At 42.3% G+C, this 22,631-nt stretch overlaps 2 protein-coding genes across 4 annotated transcripts; one reads left to right on the top strand and one right to left on the bottom strand.

The window, feature by feature from the left end:
- Nucleotides 1–1,072: 1,072 nt before the first annotated feature.
- Nucleotides 1,073–5,196, top strand: zgc:114041 (MFS_MCT7 domain-containing protein). Of its 2 annotated transcripts, none has more exons than XM_021605566.3 (5): nucleotides 1,073–1,341; nucleotides 2,421–2,645; nucleotides 2,855–2,998; nucleotides 3,436–4,224; nucleotides 4,373–5,196. In XM_021605566.3, the coding sequence occupies exons 2-5, from the start codon at nucleotides 2,435–2,437 to the stop codon at nucleotides 4,579–4,581; spliced, it is 1,353 nt and encodes a 450-aa protein (XP_021461241.1). In that variant the 5' UTR covers nucleotides 1,073–1,341; nucleotides 2,421–2,434; the 3' UTR covers nucleotides 4,582–5,196. The 2 variants fall into 2 exon arrangements, with proteins under 2 accessions (XP_021461241.1, XP_021461242.1); XM_021605567.3 differs by having other exon boundaries at nucleotides 1,209–1,341; nucleotides 2,565–2,645.
- A 297-nt stretch (nucleotides 5,197–5,493) lies between these two features.
- On the bottom strand, nucleotides 5,494–22,267 carry LOC110525447 (glycine dehydrogenase (decarboxylating), mitochondrial). Of its 2 annotated transcripts, none has more exons than XM_021605564.3 (25): nucleotides 21,752–22,267; nucleotides 21,496–21,574; nucleotides 18,921–19,056; nucleotides 18,205–18,369; nucleotides 17,755–17,832; nucleotides 17,511–17,658; nucleotides 17,109–17,305; nucleotides 16,806–16,902; nucleotides 16,561–16,666; nucleotides 16,230–16,369; nucleotides 15,697–15,777; nucleotides 15,475–15,572; nucleotides 13,623–13,707; nucleotides 13,426–13,467; nucleotides 12,943–13,085; nucleotides 12,447–12,522; nucleotides 11,384–11,509; nucleotides 11,016–11,165; nucleotides 9,422–9,534; nucleotides 9,060–9,201; nucleotides 8,495–8,606; nucleotides 7,756–7,851; nucleotides 7,430–7,602; nucleotides 6,877–6,957; nucleotides 5,494–6,720 (listed from the first exon to the last, which is right to left on the bottom strand). In XM_021605564.3, exons 1-25 carry the CDS (start codon nucleotides 22,031–22,033, stop codon nucleotides 6,580–6,582), a joined length of 3,087 nt encoding a protein of 1,028 aa, XP_021461239.2. In that variant the 5' UTR covers nucleotides 22,034–22,267; the 3' UTR covers nucleotides 5,494–6,579. The 2 variants fall into 2 exon arrangements, with proteins under 2 accessions (XP_021461239.2, XP_021461240.1); XM_021605565.3 differs by having other exon boundaries at nucleotides 21,456–21,574; nucleotides 21,752–22,148.
- Nucleotides 22,268–22,631: the final 364 nt, after the last annotated feature.

Raw genomic sequence — 22,631 nt, 5'->3', positions numbered from 1 at the left:
CTGCATCTCTGTGCTAGAGGCGTCACTACAGACCCTGGTTCGATCCCAGCTGTGATTGGGAGACCCATAAGGCAACGTACAATTGTCCCAGCGTCATCCAGGTTAGGGGAGGGTTTGGCCGGGGTAGGCTGTAAAATAAGAATTTGTTTTTAACTGACTTGCCTAGTTAAATACATGTTAAATAAAAATAAATTAGTTATGACCAAAGCCTCTCATTGGCCAATACATAGCATCTGCGATCCAGGGTTTATATACATGATTGGTCGTTGTAGTAGGATGTCCCTTGGGGGTATCAGTACCTATGTAGGACATGCGAGGGTTAGGTTAATAAACAGGCTGGAGCTAGAACCTTGTTGTCGCGCGTCCCCAGGGAAGGCACTGATCACAGCAGATGCACTATTAATTAATTAATACAATAAGGGACAGTCTACCTGCATCTCAGACCAAACTGCAGCAGATTGCAGAGGAGCAACAACGAGACCACATCTGCCAACAGATAGTGCAGCAGTGCAAAAAGGGATGGCCCAGGCCATCGGAGACACCGTGCTAAGAAGAGGCCAGAGCTGACCAAAGGTCAACGTGTGTGGATTACAAACTCAAAGACACCAGCAATAGTGTTGAGGAAAGAGGATGCCCCACGCTCCTATGTGGTGGACACAGGCTCAGAAGAGGTACGAAGGAACAAAACACACCTCAGAGCTCTTCCAGATCTACCAGCCACACAGACTGAGGCCACAGAAAATGCACAAAAAGAGGGTGAAGGACAGAGAATGCTCACAGAGCCACAAGCGCGCCCAAAAAGGGATGTGAAGCCACCAGAGTGGCTGAAAGACTATGTTACGTGAAGAGAAAACATACTGTTGGGGACCATATCCAGCAAAAATAGACTGAACCTAAGTTGCTCATACTGTGTGATTTAATTCTTTCATACTGTTTCAGGATGGGAAGTAGCATGTTAGAGAATAATATTGGTTTCCAAATTGCATTTCAGTTATGCTTCAGTGGTTATGCATGTTGAGTTCTTGTTCATGGGAGAGGGGAAGATGTAGTAGGATGTTCCTTGGGGGTATCCGTACCTATGTAGGACATGCGAGGTTTAGGTTAATAAACAGGCTGGAGCTAGAACCTTGTTGTCGCGCGTCCTTATTTTAGATCATACTACAGTCGTGACGTACATAATGAGCATGAGCTCGAAGGGGAGTGTCCAACTCCGACATGTATATATAGAAGACCATCCCGCGCTGAAATAGAAATTACGATATGGCCGGTAGAAGAGAACAGCAATATCTCCCAATAAACCAGGAGGAGAAGAGCAGGAAGTGAGGAGGCTACGATCCAGTCGTGAGTGATACTCAATTTCTTTATTCCATGCTTGCGTTGAGTTTTCAGAACGGTTAGCAGGATAAATACTGTCAATTTAGACATAAAAAAAAGGCAGAATGACTAGACATGATGCAAGTGCCGTAACTGCTGTTATCTCATTGCGAGGAAGAATAGATATTGTGGATCGATGCATTGTATCACAAGTGGTGCGGATCGTCATTGCTTGGTTTGCAGTGCATGTCCACTACGTTCGGTCATTCGCCTGAACGACCGAGAAGCTGTAAGTTTAGAGCGCCGATGGACACGACTTAATAGTCAGAAATTCAGAAACGGTCATCATGCTCAGAAATACATTCAGGCAGACAAACTGAAGCTCTAAGAAAGCGTTTCATACTCGCTGTCAACCTTGTCTCGGAGCATTTCGTATTATTCTGTACGTAAATCCGAGACAGTTAACATGTTAGGAATTTGCTAAACGTACAATTAAGTTAGGAATTGGCTAAACATATGTTACTAATTCTAGCTAGCGAGTAACGTTAGCTAGCTCCCTAATGTTAGCTAGGCTAGACTTTAGGGTTAAGTTTAAGAATTCGGTGACGAGTTAGTTAGGGGAAGGGTTAGCTAACATGCTAAGTAGTTGCATGTGATGCACTTCGAACTCGCAGCCTTTGGGTTGCTAGACTTTTCGTATATGTCCAACCCTCCTTTTGTTTTTGCCTTAAGTAACCATCTGTCTAATGTAACATATAGTTAAATGGAGCGTGTTGTATTTACATACAGAATAATACAAATGCTCTGAGACCAGGTTGCAACTAAGTGTATTTGTGTCCACGAAATGAGTGCCTTTTGCCTGCCTTTGACATTAAGTAGAAATTGTGCACAAATATTTCATTTTGAAAGCCTATTAAATTAAGTGCCTTTTTTAATATCTACAGTTTTTTTGGGGGGGAGGGGGGGGGGCAAGATTAGTTTTTTATTCAATTGAACATGTGCTCTTTATGACGATGTCAATATATGAAATAAAGTGGTGGATCCACCCATTTACTGACCACATTGCAGCAGTGAACATATGCCTACTGTACATATGTTCTTCGAAGACTGTAGAGCTGTGATGCAGAGCCCTGGTATGAAGGCCGGTGGCCCCCCTGATGGGGGCTATGGATGGGTGGTGGTCACCTCAGCCTTCTTTATCATGGGCCTCACTACAGGCGTCCTTAAGAACTTCGGCCTATTCTTCCTAGAGATCCAGAACCACTTTGGAGTCCTCACCAGCACCACCTCATGGGTCACCTCCACTATGATAGTCATGTTTCACTTGGGAGGTAAGTGAGGGGAAACTTGTCTTGTTTACATTGCAGTTTAACTTCTATTTCATTATTCAACTGAAATGTGTTGCATGGTTATAGAGCGTTATAAGTTGGCCAAATAAACAAACCTGCTCAAGCAACTAGAGACCAGGTTGACATTTTGTTGTAGAAACCACTAGAACAATCCACTCTGGTTCCTGTAATAATTTGTCTCCTCCCCTCAGCCCCAGTTGCCAGTGTCCTGAGCATGCACTGTACCCAGAGGGCAGTCATCATGACGGGAGGGCTCCTCAGTGCTTCAGGGATGATCCTGGCGTCTCTCGACCTCAGTCTTCCATGGATGTATCTCAGCATAGGCGTACTGCAAGGTAGGGTTGAGGGCTCCCCAAGTGGGGGAAAAAAACGTAACATTTAAGAACAGTTTACATTTGTGTGTTCCCAGGGTGATAAAGTTACTTCTTTTTTTTGTCGATGACCAATCACAGGAGACGACGATCACCACACCAACCCATAAAACCTACTGTACCAGTACAGTTAAAATAATCAGTTAGAGGAAAACAAAAGGCATTACCTCAAGTGATTTATGATTTCAGGAGTTTGAGAAAATAGAACTGAAATGGTCATCCCTGAGGGTAAACAATCCTGATGAGTTTTGCCTTGTGACCCCAACCAGAACACATTGTAACTGAACTTGGTGTAGTTATTGATTAGCTATGTTGGCTCATTAAATTTGAGCACATACACATGTATTACATTTAGTAACAGACCAACACAGAGCCTAGATTTATCTTTGCTTTATTTTTAGGTTTGGGAATTTCATTTTCCTGGTTACCAGCCAACAGCATAGTGAGCCACTACTTCCTGAAGTGGCGTCCCATAGCGTACGCCATAGCCAGCTCCGGGGAGTGTGTTTTCGCCATGGTGTTCAGTCCTTTTTTCCAGTGGCTCATCGAGGTCTACACCTGGCAGGGAGCTCTGCTCGTCATAGGGAGCCTTCAGCTCAACCTCTGCGTCTGTGGTGCCCTCATGAGACCTCTTGAATCCAAACCCCATAATCACACAAAGCCAAATAAGGACAACCACCCGGACTCCAAAGCTGATGATGACCCGACACCAAAAAAGCTAAGCTTCCAGTGGAAGTTGCTAAGGAAACCAGAATTGCTGCTCTACATCCTGTTTGCCATTTTCGCTGCTGCAGGATTTTTCATCCCACCTCTATTCGTGGTTCCCTATGCCACCAGCCTGGGATTGAAGAACTACTGGGCGGCGTCCATCCTGTCTGTGCTGGCATTGGCTGACCTGCTTGGTCGTCTAGCCTGTGGTTGGCTGGCCAACCTGAGGCTGGTGAGGAACCTACAACTGCTGACAATGGTTGTCACCATGTTGGGGGTAGTGCTACTGCTGCTGCCCATTGGCAAGGACTACTCAGTCCTTCTGGTCTTCTCCTCGCTCTACGGTTTTCTGTTTGGCTGCGTTGTAGCCATCCATGTGACGTCTATTGTGGACATAGTGGGCCTGGAGGGGTTCGACAGCGGCCTGGGACTCTTCATGCTTTTTAGAAGTATCGGGGGCTTCATTGGTCCACCTGCTGCAGGTGAGATGGGGTGAAATTACAATGTTGACATGCACTAACTGAATTGCACCTATTTTCACTTTGCATGAACTAAGCTTTTAATCATTGAAGCTACTGGTTTATTCATCCAGGGCAGCAGTTTGAGCTCAAATTTCTTCTCTTTGCACAGGTTGGCTGGTTGACCTGGACAAAGACTTTGGTGCATGCTTCTACCTGTCTGGATTGGTTCTCATCCTATCTGGTGTGTTTGTGGTGCTGGTGGACCGACTTGTCGAGCGGAAGAAGGCCTCTCCCAGTGAAACCGAGCTAGAGGCCACTCAGGCCTTTGCCTACAAGATGGGAGGGAAGCTGGTTGTTAGTGAGAGCAACTGCAAATAATGTTACTCTGTTTCAGGGGATATGGCAGTTAATTGTTTGCAGTTCATGAGCACTTGGGATGGCTTCATTCTGAGCTTGTATCACCTAGTCAGGGTTTTATCTATATTAAGCTGTGTCACAGGAGTAAGTAATGGAGGGTGTTGACATTATACTTGGTCATTCACCATTTGTGAAGTTCCCCGTTTTACATATGTTTGACCAGGTTGTACAGTAGTTTTTATCACTTTTAATGCCTACCATGATGTATTTGAATGTTCACTGATTTGTCTTGAAATTGTCTGTTATATACTTGGCATACAGTATACCTGTATGAACATCTAAAGTTATTTTTGTTTTAAAATATATATATATAAAATGATTTTTGGTTAGACCTGCTGCTAACACCTATGCTTAGGTATATGTGAGTAAAGTTAAGTACTTTCGATGTGCCGTTTTACCCATACATTAACTGGAATGTCATGTGCTATAGGGTTAATGATCAATGTTATTTATCCCCTTTACACAGTAGAAAATTGCACATGGCAATCTAGTACTGGTGCTGTGGCTCAGCACTTCACATGTCACCAGTGCCTTATCTGTATTACCACTGATTTATTTTCAATAGACTCTATTCAAGTATATCAAGCTTCATGGTTGTGCAAATTCCTTCCATCCACAAAGGTTGTCAACTGTTGCCACACCATTTAGTCCTCCCCTGATAACAATGTTTCTGAAATAATGGTCAGACTGTTTCAAAAGCTGAATGTCTTCTGTGGCTTTTAAATCTTCCTTCACTGCCATTGGCTGCAATGAAACGACCCAACTTTAAAATCCAACAAACCCCATGCAGCTGTTGCAAGTTAAAACACTTGAATGTGTGATATTGCCTAGACTAACCCCCCCCCCCCCCCCAAATATAACAAGACATAAATACAAGGGTACTTTTGCACCCATCAAGTGTTTATTTTTGCACTTGAATAAAAAATGGTGTCTGTACAATGGCACAAATCTGCACCTTTTATCCCAATGGGTTTGAGTCAGTTGTCTAGGGAACAATTGCTCTCCCCTGATCCTTAAGTTGATTTGCTACCATTTCACTTACACACTAACCAGACCAAGGCATATGCTAGTCATTTGTGAGAACAAGTGTGTGTGTGACTGGAACTGATGCTCAATTTTGCAAGCTCTTCAAATTCAGTCTCATACATGGTGTTGAATGAGTTGCAAAAATGACAAGTCGATGTGTAATTTAATCACGCATACAGGCTGTAGCCCTTAAGTTCTGTTCTGGGTCTAACGATCTTTACGTTGATATTCACCACAGCACTTTAAAGTCGTGCACCCACGATTGTTCCCAGTTGTACAGTAAGTCAATGTATTTGAGGCTAAGGAAAGATGATCACCCAATAGGATTAACAAAAGGAATGAACTTTCTTGGGGTTCTCATGCCATGTCCATAGACAGAACTGAACAGTCATTCTTTGAACTAATACTTAAAGCCCAATTAGTTCGATAAATTCATATTCTTCAGTGTCACCTTAGTCTCTGTTTTGGAAATATTTTAATGTCCAAACGTATTAGTGTCTCAGAACAAATCATGTGAGAACGTTATTGGTGTTTAACATTCACATCTAGATGGCAGTATTTCCTTATGTGGAAAAGAAATGACTGAAGTCTACTTCAAACTGAACAAAAGATTGACAATGTTCAATACAACTATTTTCCTTAAAGATCATTAAGACTAGTATAAGTGGTTAGGCAAACGTCAAAATACACATTTTAAACATTTTCATGCACAGAACACAGCCAATATTAACAAAACCCTACAACTTGATCTAACGTGTCAGTCCGGCCCGCTACTTTAGAGCATAAAAACGTCATGAAGGGAGAGTCAAGGCAACTATTTGTACAACAGAAAAGAGTCGAGGCACATTGAAATACAGAAACTACAGTGGACGATACAACTCAATGGATTTTCAGAATTTGGAAGTGTGATGACTGGTATAGCGGAGGCGTTTGTCATGAGGAAGCTCTCTTCTCCTCGTATGGTGACTCATACACATCCATGGGGGGGCAGGTGCAGACCAGGTGCTGGTCACCGTAGATATCGTCAATCCTGGAGATGGATGGCCAGAATTTGGTCTCGGGCCTCACAAATGGCTGGAAATGGGGAAAGTGAGTTTACCTTGTTAACAGTTTATTAGAAAGAGATTTTGCTAACGCTGATGTAAACATGTTGACATTCACATGAATCATGAAAACAAACATTTTTAGTGGAGTTGGTAGTGTGTGATGTTTTCCAGAGGGAAGACTCACCAGGGGGAAAGCAGCATACTCCCTGGAGTAGGGCCTGTCCCAGGTAGAGGAGGTGATGCTTGCCAGGGAGTGAGGTGCCATCTGTGGACACAGACCCCAGTCAACACCTATTTTGGCTGGTCTGGTGACGTAAAGCAACTCATGCTACATTTTAGGTGCCACCACTAAAAGCACAGATTTATGCTCAATAACACTATAATAAAAGGTTGTCCATATCACAGTGGTATTTCTTAAACCGTCTAGTGAAAATCTTGCTTTTTAAGTTCATACTCAATTCCAACCCCAAATAATGTTGACTCGTCCTATTCTCGTATGTACCCAAACCATACATAAATAAAAAATAATTACACTTCAGAAACCCCATCTCAAAACAGACAGTTTCAAAAATGCTTGCCATTTCCTCAGAGGATGTCAACAACACAAAACAGTTAAGTTGAAACTAACACCGATTTGACTTAGTAAAATTGCTATGAGTTTAATGACCACTGTACGTAGCTGATTACATGGCTTGACATGCAATTTGTTAGTTGTCTGAGTCAGGCCAGTGACGTACCTTCAATGGGTTAATGCGGGCATCCATCCTGCCTTCCTCGATATCTGCTATTTCCTGTCTGATTCCCATCAGCGAGTCACAGAAGCGGTCCATCTCTGCCTTGTCCTCCGACTCAGTGGGCTCGATCATCAGGGTTCCTGCCACGGGCCACGACATGGTGGGGGCATGGAAACCTGACCAAGGTCAGACACACAGGGGGATGAGGCTCACGGGTAAATTCAATAAAACTATTCCTATTTTTTTTTACTTAGAGTAAGAGACAAGTGGACCATGTTGACATTTCAGCAGTGCCCAACTATCCGTTAATGCAGTGTGTTCCAGCTCACCGTAATCCTGCAGCCTTTTCGCCACATCCACCGCTTCAATGTTTGCAGATTTCTTGAATGGCCTCACATCCAAAATAAATTCATGAGCACAAAAGCCTGTGGACCAAAACAAATCGGTGTTAAAGGAACATTTTGCTAGTGTTGTCTAATTACTGAAGGACTTTATAAAGTGATGTAATCAAAAGCTAAATGTTGACTTTTATTTGGGAGTGTGACCATCCATTACAAATGGAATATGGTTCCAAGTGACAGATGCAAAGGTATTAAAGTTTAGGAACAAAATCTAAGAAGATCATCTGGCAATAATTGTATGATCTTCTGTGTAGAAAAGATCATTGCTTTCAGTGATGGTGTTCTTTTTCCCTCCAGTCAGATTTGGTGACTGGTCCTGTCCACTCTGTTTTAAGTCCTGTGCAGCTTGTGCGCATCGTAGAGGGAAAAAGACACGTACGTGTTCCTGCGAGTCTTAGCTTTCAGGAATGGGGTCATAATAGCTTATAGCTCCAACTGTTAAAAAATAAAAATGTGAGCCACATTTGTAGGAAGTAAAACAGACCGCTCTGTTTGTCCCGACCGCTTGTAGCGGATAGCAAAAGATTACTCATGTACCCGTGGTTCTATGAACGAAATGGCACATTAGTTTCTCGCGAACCCATTTTCAAATCAAGAAATCCGACAAGGTCATGACCCCTAGTTTGGAAAACGCTGCCATATGGGGTGAATAGGAACTACCACTCACCTTTCCTGCCTTTGAAGAGGATTTTGTAGTGGCTCTCCAGTCTCTTGGCCATATAGTTGGCATTCAGGATAGCCACCTCTGTGGCGTGAACCAGCCCCTTGGCTCCCATCATCTACACAGTAGGAAACAAGGTCATGGTCTATATCGACATGTACTCAACTGTTGTCGCTGCTTTAGTTGCATGTTTTCTCTCTGCATTTGCCTAGAAAGACAATTTGAGTATCCTGAATAACACTATTCTAACAAATCTATCATTATTGAAATTCCATGGCACTGAACCATAAGATTGATGTTGGCATGTAATGTCATGACTTGTGTACAGGAGGCAGCTCTGCAGTGGTCACAAGCTGGCATAGCCACAAAGTCAATCTGACCACACTGCTAATCCTGATGCCTAACCTTAAATTAAAGACCAAAAACCACATGTTGGTTTCCATTACATTTTCACAATATAGCCAATATTGACTTTGCATCTGGCCAATCTAGCAGATATCACTCAGTTCTTCCTCCAAGCCAATATTCATGACAAACGTCAACCTGCTCTTAGGATAGATGTAGTACTGACCTTGATGTAAGCCCAGGAGATGGGCAGGATGGCACTGGAGCCCCAGGGGGCAGCACTGATGGTGCCCAGGGAGCTGGACATGTTGCCTGCTGACATTAAGACCACTGGGTGGCTAGGCAGGAACGGGGCGAGGTGCTCCTTCCTGTTTAACATACACAACTTGATTTAAAGTCAAAAGTAATTACTTAGCCACTTTTTTAATTGTTTTTTTTGCACTAATACTTAGAGTAGTGTTTCCTGACCAGGAAAAAAACTCCACATTTATAATGGATTTGGCCAGACATAGATCTGCTTTGGGCAGGTTGAGATCTGCTTTGGGCAGGTTGAGTTTGTGCTTAGCCCATCAATGTGCATTCACTTACACTCCAATAGGTCCCATCCCTGGTCCTCCGCCTCCGTGGGGGATACAGAAGGTCTTGTGGAGGTTCAAGTGAGAGACGTCAGATCCATAGTCACCAGGACGACACAGGCCGACCTGTAGAGTAGAGAGCAGACCAGGTAGGAGAGAGCGGTGATGACAATATGGTAGAAAGGCAATTCTCCAAAGTTACACTGATTTGCAGAAGAGGGCGCTACTGTACTCTGGGGGTAAAATGCATTAGACCTGGGTTCAAAAATATTCCATTTGAATAGCTCAAATACACTACATGACCAAAAGTGGACACCTGCTCAGGGAACATCTCATTCCAAAATCATGGGCATTAATATGGAGTTGGTCCCACCTTTGCTGCTACAACATCCTCCACTCTTCTGGGACGGCTTTCCACAATATGTTGGCACATGCAGGGACTTGCTTCCATTCAGCCACAAGAGCATTCGAGGTTGGGCACGGATGTTGGGCGATTAAGGCTAGCTCGCAGTCGGTACTCCAATTCATCCCAAAGATGTTCGATGGGGTTGAGGTCAAGGCTCTGTGCAGGTCAGTCAAGTTCTTCCACACCGATTGACAAAGCATTTCTGTATGGACCTCATTTTTTGCACTGTCATGCTGAAATGTCCTACCCCAAACTGTTGCCACAAAGTTGGAAGCACAGAATTCACTAGAATGTCATTGTATAATGTAGCGTTAAGATTTCCCTTCACTGGAACTAACCACTTCAGCAGACTCTTGGCATTGCGCAAGGGGATCTTAGACTTGTGTGGCTGCTCGGCCATGGAAACCCATTCCATGAAGCACCCGACGAACAGTTCTTCTGTTCACATTGCTTCCAGAGGCAGTTAGTAACTAAGTACCGAATGTTGTAACCAGGGACAGACATTTTTTTTACACTCTACGCGCACTCTGTGGTCCCGTTCTGTGAGTTTGTGGGGCATACCACTTTGCGGCTGAGCCGTTGTTGCTCATAGACGTTTCCACTTCACAATAACAGCACTTACAGTTGACCGGGGCAGCTCTAGCAGGGCAGAAATTTGACAAACTGACTTGTTGGAAAGGAGGCATTCTATGACAGCGCCACTTTGAAAGTCACTGAGCTCTTCAGTATGGGCCATTCTACTGCCAATGTTTGTTTATGGAGATTACATGGCTGTGTGCTCAATTATATACACCGGTCAGCAACAGATGTGACTGAAATAGCCAAATCCACTAATTTGAAGGGATGTCCACATACTTTTGGCCATGTAGTGTATTTATGCTTTAGAATGGCACTTCCTGTTTTGGCGGGAAATACTGGCTTACCCGGAGAGAAAAGTGATTTATTCTCAGGACGGAACATTTGTAAAATACTGAAAATATTCAACCATACGCTGTAGAATAGTGCAATCCCTGAGACACTTGTAAAAAATATATACATACTTTCATAAGGTTCTTACAAATACACTGCTGTAATATGACTCAATATTAAAATAATGGGTCCATGATTCAATTAACATCTGGATAAGTAACCCAATTATTATTTTTTTTACCAAAAAAGATCTTTCAACAGTTTTAGTACACAGCTTATACTCTTCTCTCACCTGTGCGTTCATATTAGCACCATCCAGGTAGACCTGTCCTCCGTTCTGGTGGATGAGATTGCAGACATCATCAATGCTCTCCTCAAACACACCAAAAGTGGAGGGGTACGTAATCATCATGGCTGCCAGGTTAGCCTTGTGTTTGTCCACCTGAGAGGGGAATAATGTGTTAGCCTGTGACTCTGCAACATGACACTCCACTTTTATGGGGGTGGGGGGGTAATTGACTGCCAATTACACTACCAGTACATAGTGAGTGACCTGACTGTCGGGCCATGTTCCGCAATGATTTTTTTAGTGCGGCTGGTTAGATTGAAAGGCTACTCTAATAGAATCAGATTAGCAGAATCACTCCAACCAGCTCTTACCAGTGCCTTGAGATTTGCCATGTCAATGTTGCCATCCTTGTCCACCTCCACCACCTGCACCTTCATGCCAGCCATCTGGGCACTGGCCGGGTTGGTACCATGGGCTGACTTGGGAATCAGACAAACCTGAGCAAAAGGAAAATATCAGCAACAGTTGCACTCAGACCATCAAAGTAAAAGAGAGAATTAAGACTACACAAATCAACCATTAGATATGCAATCACACAGTCTTAAGATTTCGAAGCACAAATCTACAATTGACATCAAACATTATTTAAAATAGGTCTTCAAATTATTTTATCCCTTTTATAAGGAGACTTATTTTGACATTTTGCAATATTGTCACAAGGTCACCAAGACCTGTGTGTTTGTTGGGTAACGTTTACATTTCCCCCCCTAACAGGAAAAACAAACTGAGCTCAATCTATTTTGCCCATGACTTACAGTTCACAAAAAACACCAAATATGGGATCTTGGAATCAAGTAACTTCCAGACAGTGTGGTATTTTCTATCCCTTATTTGCACAACTGTGGACCTTGACTGATTCAAGAGCTCACGCCACTATCAAAGAAGTGCTTATAATAGTTAAAAAATAAAGGCCAAATTATAAAACTGGAAAGCTACTTGAACGAGCATCCTTATCTTCACCAGATGTACTCAAGTCACTTCAACCCAGCACATTGTGACACTTGGGGCCTTTCAAAGTTCCTGTAGAAGTATCCAAAACAACCCTCATCTTCAGATTGAGCTTTTCCAATACAATGTCTGTTGACAAACAAGTGATTGTACTTAAAATGAGTCCCTTTATGGCTTTACGTGTGATAAATGATTGTAGGTGGGTCTAAGTATCACGTATTACATACAGGTTGTTTGCAGGGAAATGGGTGACGGCAGCAAACATTCAGACTGAAAATGAATTAAAGTCATTTGTAGTACGCAAACCCCAACATGTACTTTGATCTAATGTTATAACACTTAACCAAGGGTGGGTTATTTTGATTCTACAGGGCCTAGCATGTGTGCTAGCAAAGATGTGTTTAGTTTCATCAGAACCATACTTACTGTTCTATGGGCCTCTCCTTTAGAGTTCAGGTAGGCTTTGATGGCCGCGAGGCCAGCGTATTCTCCCTGAGCACCACTGAAAGACGAGGTTATAGTCTTAATGTACCAGACATGCTCACAGACACATGCTCCCAGTGAAGTCTCAGCATAATCAAAACGTGCCGAGTTCAAAGGTTAGTCTATATGAGCGTCATAGTAACTGTAAAGGAAAAGCATGGAATAAGAGTTGAACAACCAGGCCGCTATCTTTCCAGGCCAATGTAGCACGATGTGCTTTTCATCAGCCCCATTTATACTGATAAGTGGGGGACTTGGAACCATAGTTATCAGCCACAAACTGAGTTATATGATCAAATAAAATGTATCAATTGGACAACGTGGTATGTGTAACAGAGGGCGACAGGGAAATCACGCTCGGATGAGGAGTCTGGCAAACTGAAATCCCAGTTGGTCATGAATACCCCAGACTGAATATTGCTGTCAGTGAGGGGCTTACCTGTTGGGTTGGAAGGATATCTTGTCATAGCCAGTCACCTCACAGAGATCCTTCTCCAGCTGCCTGAAGAGCTGCTGATAACCCTCAGCCTGGTCCAGGGGACAGAAGGGGTGAAGGTTGGCAAACTCCTTCCAGGTGATGGGCTAAAAACAGTGGGAAAGAGAGAACAAAGGGAGAAATATGGGAAATGACAGTCAGCGATGTCCTTATGACTTGTACAATGTTTTGTCATAAGGTAAGCTAGTGTTTTTCACAACACCACCACCATAAGGAGGAAAAATAAAATATTAATTAATCAGGGTTGGGGTCAATTCAGGAACTGATTTGAATTTAAAAATGGAAACTTAGAATAAATAGGTTTTACTTTTAAGTTTATTGTGAAATCATTGCAAGCTAAAGCCCTTTAATTATTGGTGCAATCTCAGTACTTCCTGAATTGACTGCCTTCTAACCGAATTGACCCCAACCCTGATATTAACTCACCATGAGCTCTGAAGAACTGTTCAGTTTCATTGTGCAGGAACCCTGACATGGAAAACAAAATGGATATTACAAATGGCATTGGCCGAGAAATCTTTTCAGTAGTTCGTAAGTTTTTAGTATTCAGACCATGTAAAAAATGCTCAAGTTAAAAAAAAAAAAAAAGTAAAACATTTCTTCTTTGCTTTCCCATAACTCACCAGTGGGATCATGCTGTGAACCAGAGAGATGTCCTTGTTCTCCAAGCGTTTCATGTAGCGCACAATGTTGGTCTCCGAATGGTAACTGCATGGGGTGAAGAATAGGAGTGAATCAAGATTATAAAGATAGGTTTTAGGCCTAATGTGTTATTTTACTTTAAAACCTTAGTGCTTAAACCCTGTATTATCCCTTATACAGTACCAGTCAAAAGTTGACACCTACTCAATCCAGGGTTTCTGTATTTTTACTGTTTTCTACATTGTAGAATAATAGTGAAGACATCAAAACTATGAAATAACACATATGGAATCATGTAGTAACCAAAAAAAAGTGTGAAATTAAATGAAAATATTTTATATTAGCATTCTCTCAACCAGCTTCATGAGGTAGTCAATTAACAGGTGTGCCTTGTTAATTTGTGGAATTTCTTTCCTTCTTAATTCGTTTGAGCCAATCAGTTGTGTTGTGACAGGGTAAGGGTGATATACAGAAGATAGCCCTATTTGGTAAAAGACCAAGTCCATATTATGGCAAGAACAGCTCAAATAAGCAAAGAGAAATGACAGTAAATCCTTACTTTAAGACAGTCAGTCAATCTGGAAAATATCAAGAACTTTGAAAGTTTCTTCAAGTGCAGTCGCAAAAACCATCAAGTGCTATGATGAAGCTGGCTCTCATAAGGACCGCCACAGGAAAGGAAGACCCAGAGTTACCTCTGCTACAGAGGATAAGTTCATTAGAGTTACCGGCCTCAGAAATTGCAGCCCAAATAAATGCTTCAGAGTTCAAGTAACACACATTTCAACATCAACTGTTCAGAAGAAACTGTGTGAAATCAGGCCTTCATGGCCAAACTGCTGCAAAGAAACCACTACTAAAGGACATCAATAATTGCTTGGGCCAAGAAACATGAGCAATGGACATCAGACCGGTGGAAATGTGTCCAAATTGCGATTTTTGGTTTCAATCGCCGTGTCTTTGTGAGACGCAGAGTAAGAGAACGGATGATCTCTGCATGTGTGGTTCCCACCGTGAAGTATGGAGGAGGTGTGATGGTGCTTTGCTGGTGACCCAGTCTGATTTATTTAGAATTCAAGGCACACATAACCAGCATGGCTCCCACAGCATTCTGCAGCGATACGCCATCCCATCTGGTTTGCGCTTAGTGGGACTATCATTTGTTTTTCAACAGGACAATGATCCAACACAACTCCAGGCTGTATAAGGGCAACTTTTTGACCAAGGAGGATAGTGAGTGCTGCATCAGATGACCTGGCCTCCACAATCACCCGACCTCAACCCAATTAAGATGGTTTGGGATGAGTTGGACCGCAGACTGAAGGAAAAGTAGCCAATAAGTACTCAGCATCTGGGAACTGTTGGAAAAGCATTCCAGGTGAAGCTGGTTGAGAGAATGTCAAGTGTGCAAAGCAAAGGGTGGCTACTTTGAAGAATCTAAAATATATTTTTGTTTAACACTTTTTTGTTTACTACATGAACCATGTGTGTTATTTCATAGTTTTGAGCTCTTCACTATTTTTCTACAATGTAGGAAATAGTAAAATAAAGAAAAACCCTTGAATGAGTAGGTGTGTCCAAACTTTCAACTGGTACTGTATGTGTAACAACCTTATGCTATCAGTGCAAGGAATTATTTTACCAAGCATCAATTGGAGTTTGGGACAAAGACAATAATCACGGAACGTCACCTAATGTCTCTCACCAGTCTGGTGTCATTATACTGATAATACTATCATCACTGAGAACACAAGTCATCAACAGTTATGGCATAACAAGCTCATCCTTATTACGGCAAATATTGTAATATTTAGCAGCTACAAACAGACCAACCTGTTGAAGACTGTGTGAACGAGGTACTTGCTGGTCCTCTTGAAAGGACTACCCATAATGCCTTTCACCCTTTCACCCATCTTCTCAGCAATCAGCTCCTGTAAATTGAGATTTAAATTAAATTTGATATTTGTCCTATGCCTTCAAGACGGACCTTTGCACGCTCTTAAGAAAGCAATGCTGAATATATGCATTATCTTATTCCATTGAAAGCAAACGTACCGCTGAGGATTCACATCCAAAGACCCAGAGCAGATCGTCCAAGTCTCTCTCCGTCACGGTCTCATCCAGAGACACACCTAACTAGGTAAACAAATAAATAATTTCAGCCAAAAGTCTACTTGTCCGAGAGATTTACATGGTTAACAAAACATCACGCCAGGCTAAGCCTAAATGAAACGCCGCCCTTATTTTAAGTGTTTCTAAAATCCCCTATGCGAAAAATAAATGTTTCAAAAACAATTGGAACCATTTCCCTGTTTGACTGCTAGGTTATGACACCGCCACTGTGGAGCTCTATGGAGGGGGTCTTAATATAAGTGCATCTATGCTTCTGTGTGCTTTAATGACAATGTATTCTAACACAGAACCCAAACCGGCTGCGCGTGCCCATTGTGCATACATTTATTTTGTCCCCCATCACCAAACGCAATCACGACACGCTGGTTAAAATATCAAAACAAACTCTGACGACATGGGAACACTGGGTGGATGTGTATGTAACTTGTTCCCAAACTGTATCTGTTACTACTCACCACTCCCTCACTGTAGACACGCAGATTGATCTCCCTTTGGACAGCCCTCTCCAGGATGTCCTTGGCTGCCACACTGCAGCCAACCTTCAGCGTGTCGAAGAACATCTCACTGTGCAGCCTGTGTCCGGCCCGCTTTAGACCTGATACAAAAGGAGGGAGAGAGGCATTTCTAAAAACTCAAAGAATACATTTGTAAATCATCTGAAAATAAGCTATGTTACCATTGTCTTTCTCAATGCACCCTTATAGTTGAAATTAGCTAACTATTGATTGATCGTAAAAGTTGTGACATAAAAATGGATCAGTGCAGTCAGGGTGTCAGCGGATATACCTTCAGCCAGTATCAGTGCAGCATTGTGTGTCCTCTCAGCAATGTGCTTTAAGCCTTGGGGTCCATGATACACCCCAAACATGGCTGCCATGTTGGCCAGCAGAGCCTGAAAGACAGATACATTTGAAGGTGAGAAACTTTATTTTCAAAAAATAAATATTAATAATTCATAAATGAAGACAACTACTGGGGGGGCGGGGGGTTGACAGCACAGCGTGTCGGTATTGGGGGGGGGTGTACAGTACCTGTGCAGTACAGATGTTACTGGTGGCCTTGTCTCTACGTATGTGCTGCTCTCTGGTCTGCAGAGCCAGACGGTACACCTCCTTACCAGCTGCATCCCTGCAGACAAACAAGGGACATTTCAAACCAATGTGCATCGAGATAGTCTTTATGTATATGTGCATTCTGTATATTTCAGTCTTTTCCACTGTGAGCAAGAATTCTATGAAGTCAATCAACATGTTTATAAAGCCCAACATTGAACAATCTCAAGAGATCTGACTTCCATTCTGAACAGGGCCCATGTGAATCTTAAGGGCTCTCACCTGGTCACTCCCACCATCCTGCCAGGCATCATCCTGACCAGGTTTTCTTTGACAGAGAAGAAGGCAGCGTGGGGACCACCGTAGCAGAGTGGTACTCCGAACCTCTGGGAGCTGCCCAGGGCAATGTCCACCCCAAACTCTCCAGGGGGGCGCAGCACACACAGGGCCAGCAGGTCAGTGGCACAGCAAGCCAGAGCCTGCAGGGATGAGAGACGGGGAGTCTTCAAACAAGTCACTTCGGCACCAAACTGGAATCACCACATACTGAGGGGTCCTTTCCTACCAAACGAGGAGCAACAATTCCAAAATAATACTACCAAACCCCAACCCACATTTACTTTAAGATAGCATCCTAGGTTAATAAACCATTACTACCAATGTCAAACGTGGCAGCTCTCTTACCCCTCCCTTGTGAGCGCGGTCCACCAGCGCAGTGAAATCCTCCACTCTGCCGTCGGTGTCTGGGTACTGGAACAGCACACCGCTCACATCCTTCCCACTGAAGTCCATCTCATGAGGCAGCTTCAGCACAGTCTTGACCCCGATGTAGCTGTTGGTCAACAATCAGAGCACCCAAAATGAGGATGCTGCTTTTAGTACACAGTTCTAACCTTGGTCTGAGTGAAGCTTTGAAGGATGTCCGTACTTGGCTCTGGTCTGCACCACAGCAATCGTCTGAGGGTGGCATCGTGAGTCGATGTAGAACGTCCTTCTCTTGTTCTGTCTGTAGGGAACATAAACAATTAACGATGTAATATGTCACTTTTTAGGCAGCCTGACCACATATAAATGCAGTTATAGATCTGTCATTCTCATTTAAAGCAAGTCTAAGAAGCATAATGATACTCTACACTATACTTGCTTGTTTCGTCACAAATTCTGCACATTTTAGGAACCAGGAAATTGAGAAGTGATTTCTGCATAGTGCACCTTTAACATGTGTAGGGCCAGGAGTTTTTCATGAAAAAGTAACCTCACCAGGAGAAACTCTGGGCCTTATTTATAGACTATAACTAGACCCTATACATGAACGATACTAAATTAACTACCCTTTAATGGTCAGCCACTATTTCTCTTATGTTTATTCTCCACTCACCTATGACAGAGCTGCATGGCCTCAGCGGCGGCTGTCGCCTCATCCAGCAGAGAGGCGTTGGCCACAGCCATGCCCGTGATGTCACAGATCATGGTCTGATAGTTGAGCAGACTCTCCAGGCGACCCTGAGCCACCTCAGGCTGATAGGGGGTGTACTGTGTCACCCTGAGGAGAACAGGATACACAGAGAAATGATTACACATTACATGTACTTTGCTACGACTGTGATATGTGGTTGTCTCACTTAGCTATCCTAAGATGAATGCACTAATCACTCTGGGTAAATTACTAAAATATTTTTTTAAATGTAAGAATGTATTACAATACACAGAAAAAACACAACTATTTTTCAAGGAATCGAGATACTAGGGTTAAGTGGGTGGAAGTTAATGAAAATAAAGAAAAAGTCAGTGCTGTCTTGTTTTAAGTCGGACAAAAAACAGATCCCAAGATCCCACATGTGAGGATGTAATTTAATGCAGTGCAAACCTAAACTGGAAACTTGAGCCTCAAGTCAAAAGATGTATTTGATTAGGGGCACATTTTTCTGCAATGTAGCAATTAGTGATTTAATGACAAGCAGAAGCCCATACATATATGCACCTTGAGTGCACAATCAAACAGTATCTTGCCCTACTGATGGAGACAACTTGGCTAGATGCAGAACACATCACAACTCTTTTGTTTTTGTGGGTTTGTACCAAAGTGACCGTTACCATCCTGAATTCTCCAGAAGGTTTCTCTGTATAACTGGAGGCACTGAGCAGTTGTAGTAGCCCATTCCGATATAAGACCTCCACACCTTGTTCTTTGATGCAATCTTTTGGAGATGCTCCAAGACTTGATTCTCGCCTGCAGAAATAGAAATCACAATTGGCATCACATATATTTGAGGAAAAGGTGCATTAAACAATTATACCCATACATTTTCTGAACAAACCACTCAAACAAATGGGCAGTAACATCATATAGCATCAGATTCACTGTCAAAATGGAGTGGAAAGGAAATGACACTAAACAGCTTTGTGTACTCCACGTCACTGTGCCGTGTTCTGTGTGAACTGTATACAACATTTCTGTGAGTGTAGAATGCACTTCCATTTGTGCATCATATTTCTATCTATTGTAGGGGACAATTATGTGCAACATATGGGCCCTTTCCCAAAGGTTAGTAATCTAGCCTAATTCTCCAGTGCTGTGGGGGAGATCAACCAATATACACCTAGACACTGGAATTCCTCAGGCATGCTGTCGCTGCTTAGCAACGCCCTCAGCAAGGAATGGACAATACTACCCCTCTGAATCGAGTGCCCAAAGTACTCTCATATTCAGGATGAGCATTTCTATGGTTATTTCTAATGGTGTATACCACCATACGATCAGAAAAAGGTGAACATTTGCAGTTTGAGTTTAGGTGGCAAAGAATTTAACTGTAAATCCATTAAAAAAATGTCCTGCTTTATGACTCAGCAGCACAAGAGAAGGGTGTTTGGAAATCTAACATTTGACTACTAATAACAAAATAAGTGAAAGCATTATCAGTAGTGGAGGCCAGTGGTTTAGTGTGTGTGCGTGGGGGGGCTACTGTGGAGCTGCACATTTCATTAGAGAGGACAGTTTTCCCATGGTCCCAAAGTCCCTCAAAGCATCAGAAAAGCCTGATTCAGAACCATCCAGCACATCTATTGTTGTGAAGAGAATCCCTTTTTGGCTTTGCAAACAAAGCCCCCCCCAAAAGCTGAACAGGCAAAAAGCAGTATAGCCTCCAGTTTGTTCCTTCAGCATGGTTAGCTACATAATGGAACAAGACAGAAAGGAGTGACCGAGGGTGGTCTTAGAACCCCCCCTCGACCTTCTTATTACTTATTAAGCATTGTGAATATTAAGTCAATCACTTTGCATAACAATAATGTTGGAAAGTCCCCAAATAGCAGATAAGTGTTATTTTAGATCATCTGATCAGTAAGTAGTACAGTAGTATTTAAGTACACTAGTCCAAGCCTTCATTACCTATTCCTCTCACCATGTTGAGCACTGCTGAAATATCAGGATAGTGAAAACAATGACTAATGTAACTGATGCAAAACAGAAAATTATGCAGCAATAATACTAGGGATTTTGACAGCTGAGAGTTTCTATACATGACACTGACACTCCAAAACGAGTAGTTTGTATTACATTGATTATTGTAGAGATGGGTCACTGTTAAGAGTGTATCTATCATCAATGTGGCCTGGTGAGAATATTGGCAAAATAAGAATACTCTTTGATGTGCCTTCGATGAAAATTGTCATCAGCAATACTTTTGTCTGTTTTCAAATGACTTTGCTTAATTAAATATTGTATATTATGGCCATATTGTCAGTTGCTTAAGAACAATGATTTTAATAAATTCAACCCATTACACAGAACAAGGTAAATTAGTAATACAATGTACTGTACTTGTCCAGAATAGTATTTTATAGACTTGTAAATCTCAAGTGATAACAGTATGAGACTTCAGTCTCTGGAGAAATAATGCAGGGGTTTGCCAGGGAAATATGCCTAGTGAGTGTGTTATAGACAATAAACTATTATTGATAGTAAGACATTTAAAAGGTCTTCTAGTTCTCTTAATCGATTGAAAATCCGTCTGGCTCTTATTAAATGCAAAAAAAAAATGTATTAAAGTAAGAATACCAAAACCCATCAAATTAACCATATTAGGAATTCCATGAAGCTCGTTTGCACATGTCATTCGTCTGTGATGTAATGTTAACGCTATAACCAGATTGAACTGGACTTGGGACAGGAGCTCAAGGCTGAACTTTACACTCCAATTGCCATCCTATTAGCATCGGCTTCCCAACAGGAGATTGGTGCTGCTCGTTGAGTTCCGCAAAAACAACTCCAAATATGTTCAAAGGAAGACTTAACGGTGAAGAGGGCTTCACAATAGGAGTGCAACCTACATTTCAGCCAGTCGCTTGCTTGGCTTGATTTACAATGTTAAAAGAAAACTCAGACCAGCAAAATAGGCAGACAAAACATAAATGCAAATAAATAAAACAAATCAAGATTACATTTGACGGGGAAATCAACAGCAATAATGAAACGCAATGGAAAAACTAAATCATACCAGAAGCGGAATTTTATAACACGATGAGGCAATATTGCCTCACCGTGTTATAAAATCCCGCTTCTATATAGAGAACACACACACATCAACAATAACACGTGCTGTTAAAGATGATGAAAGAAGATTAACTTACAGAGAGGATCATCCATTTTCATACTTCTTTGAATACTTACAGAGAGGATCATCCATTTTCATACTTCTTTGAATACGGATGGATTCTGGAACTGTATCTTCTATCAACTGGGCGATTGACTGTAAAACAATGTATAGATCACAAAAAAAAACGCACTAAAACTATATACATTGTTGAAAGTTCAGCTGTTTATGACAAGAAACATGCAAGAGCGCCTGCAAGGCATTAGATCCGACACATTAGCCTACTTTCTGTCTTATCAATTCTCTATTTATCCAAATGTTTGTAAATCTTACCTCAAGTCCAAGAACATCCAGCATCTCCCTTTTCTCCCGTTCGCCTGGACCAATATGTCTCTCTGCAAAATCATCGTGTCTCGGCAGTATTCTGTCTATCTGTCTGGAAGCATAGACTGCAGACATCCGAAGACCGCGGACAGTTACAAAAGCATTTCGGTTTTGGATTCTAGTCTGTAGTTTCCCAAAGAATCGGCTTTGACCAGATATATGTCTGCAAGGTGCATGTGAATTCACCGATTTGGCGAATAGGATCCCCCAAGACTTTGCACAGCTTTGCATTTTTAACTCACTAAAACAAAAAGCTATTCAAAGAAATCCTTCACACTGCCGACCTCAACTGAATCCCTCAGACATGTGATTTCTCCCAAAGTCTCTGCCATCTACTTCAAACTGCTTAGTTTTTACGCCTGCCCCTTAAAAAATAACTAACCAATCGATAAGAGAAAGGTCGCTGACGCGCTGACGAGCCCCAGTCAAACAGCTGCAGTGAACTTTCTCACGTGCCCGCCCACTGTAAATAAAACGAATCCGCTGCTTTGTATCGGGCGACCATCATCTCCCGCCAGTTAGCTGTCAGTTGGAGCGAAGATGCTGTGTTTTGTATTAATTAAAATGTATTACATGTTTACGACCATAGCAAGAGCGCTCGAAACGACATGCCAATGCAGTATGTTTGTACATGTGTAGGGGAATCGTCTAAGTAAGTAAACAGTGCAATCCCATGAGGTACAAAATGTGTTTTAAATCTTTATCTCAATTATTTTATTTTCATTATTTTGTCTTGTGCCCTCCTTGGGCAATGTTCACAGGGCCACCAGGAGGCATGTTTTATTATGCTGGTTGATGTAGGGTACCTTAATTATCCAGTTATTTTTAA

This window comes from Oncorhynchus mykiss, chromosome 6 (genome assembly GCF_057628025.1).
Source record: "Oncorhynchus mykiss isolate SJ-2025 chromosome 6, ASM5762802v1, whole genome shotgun sequence".
In the NCBI taxonomy this organism is placed as follows: domain Eukaryota; kingdom Metazoa; phylum Chordata; class Actinopteri; order Salmoniformes; family Salmonidae; genus Oncorhynchus; species Oncorhynchus mykiss.
This window is presented reverse-complemented; position numbering and strand designations above follow the sequence as displayed.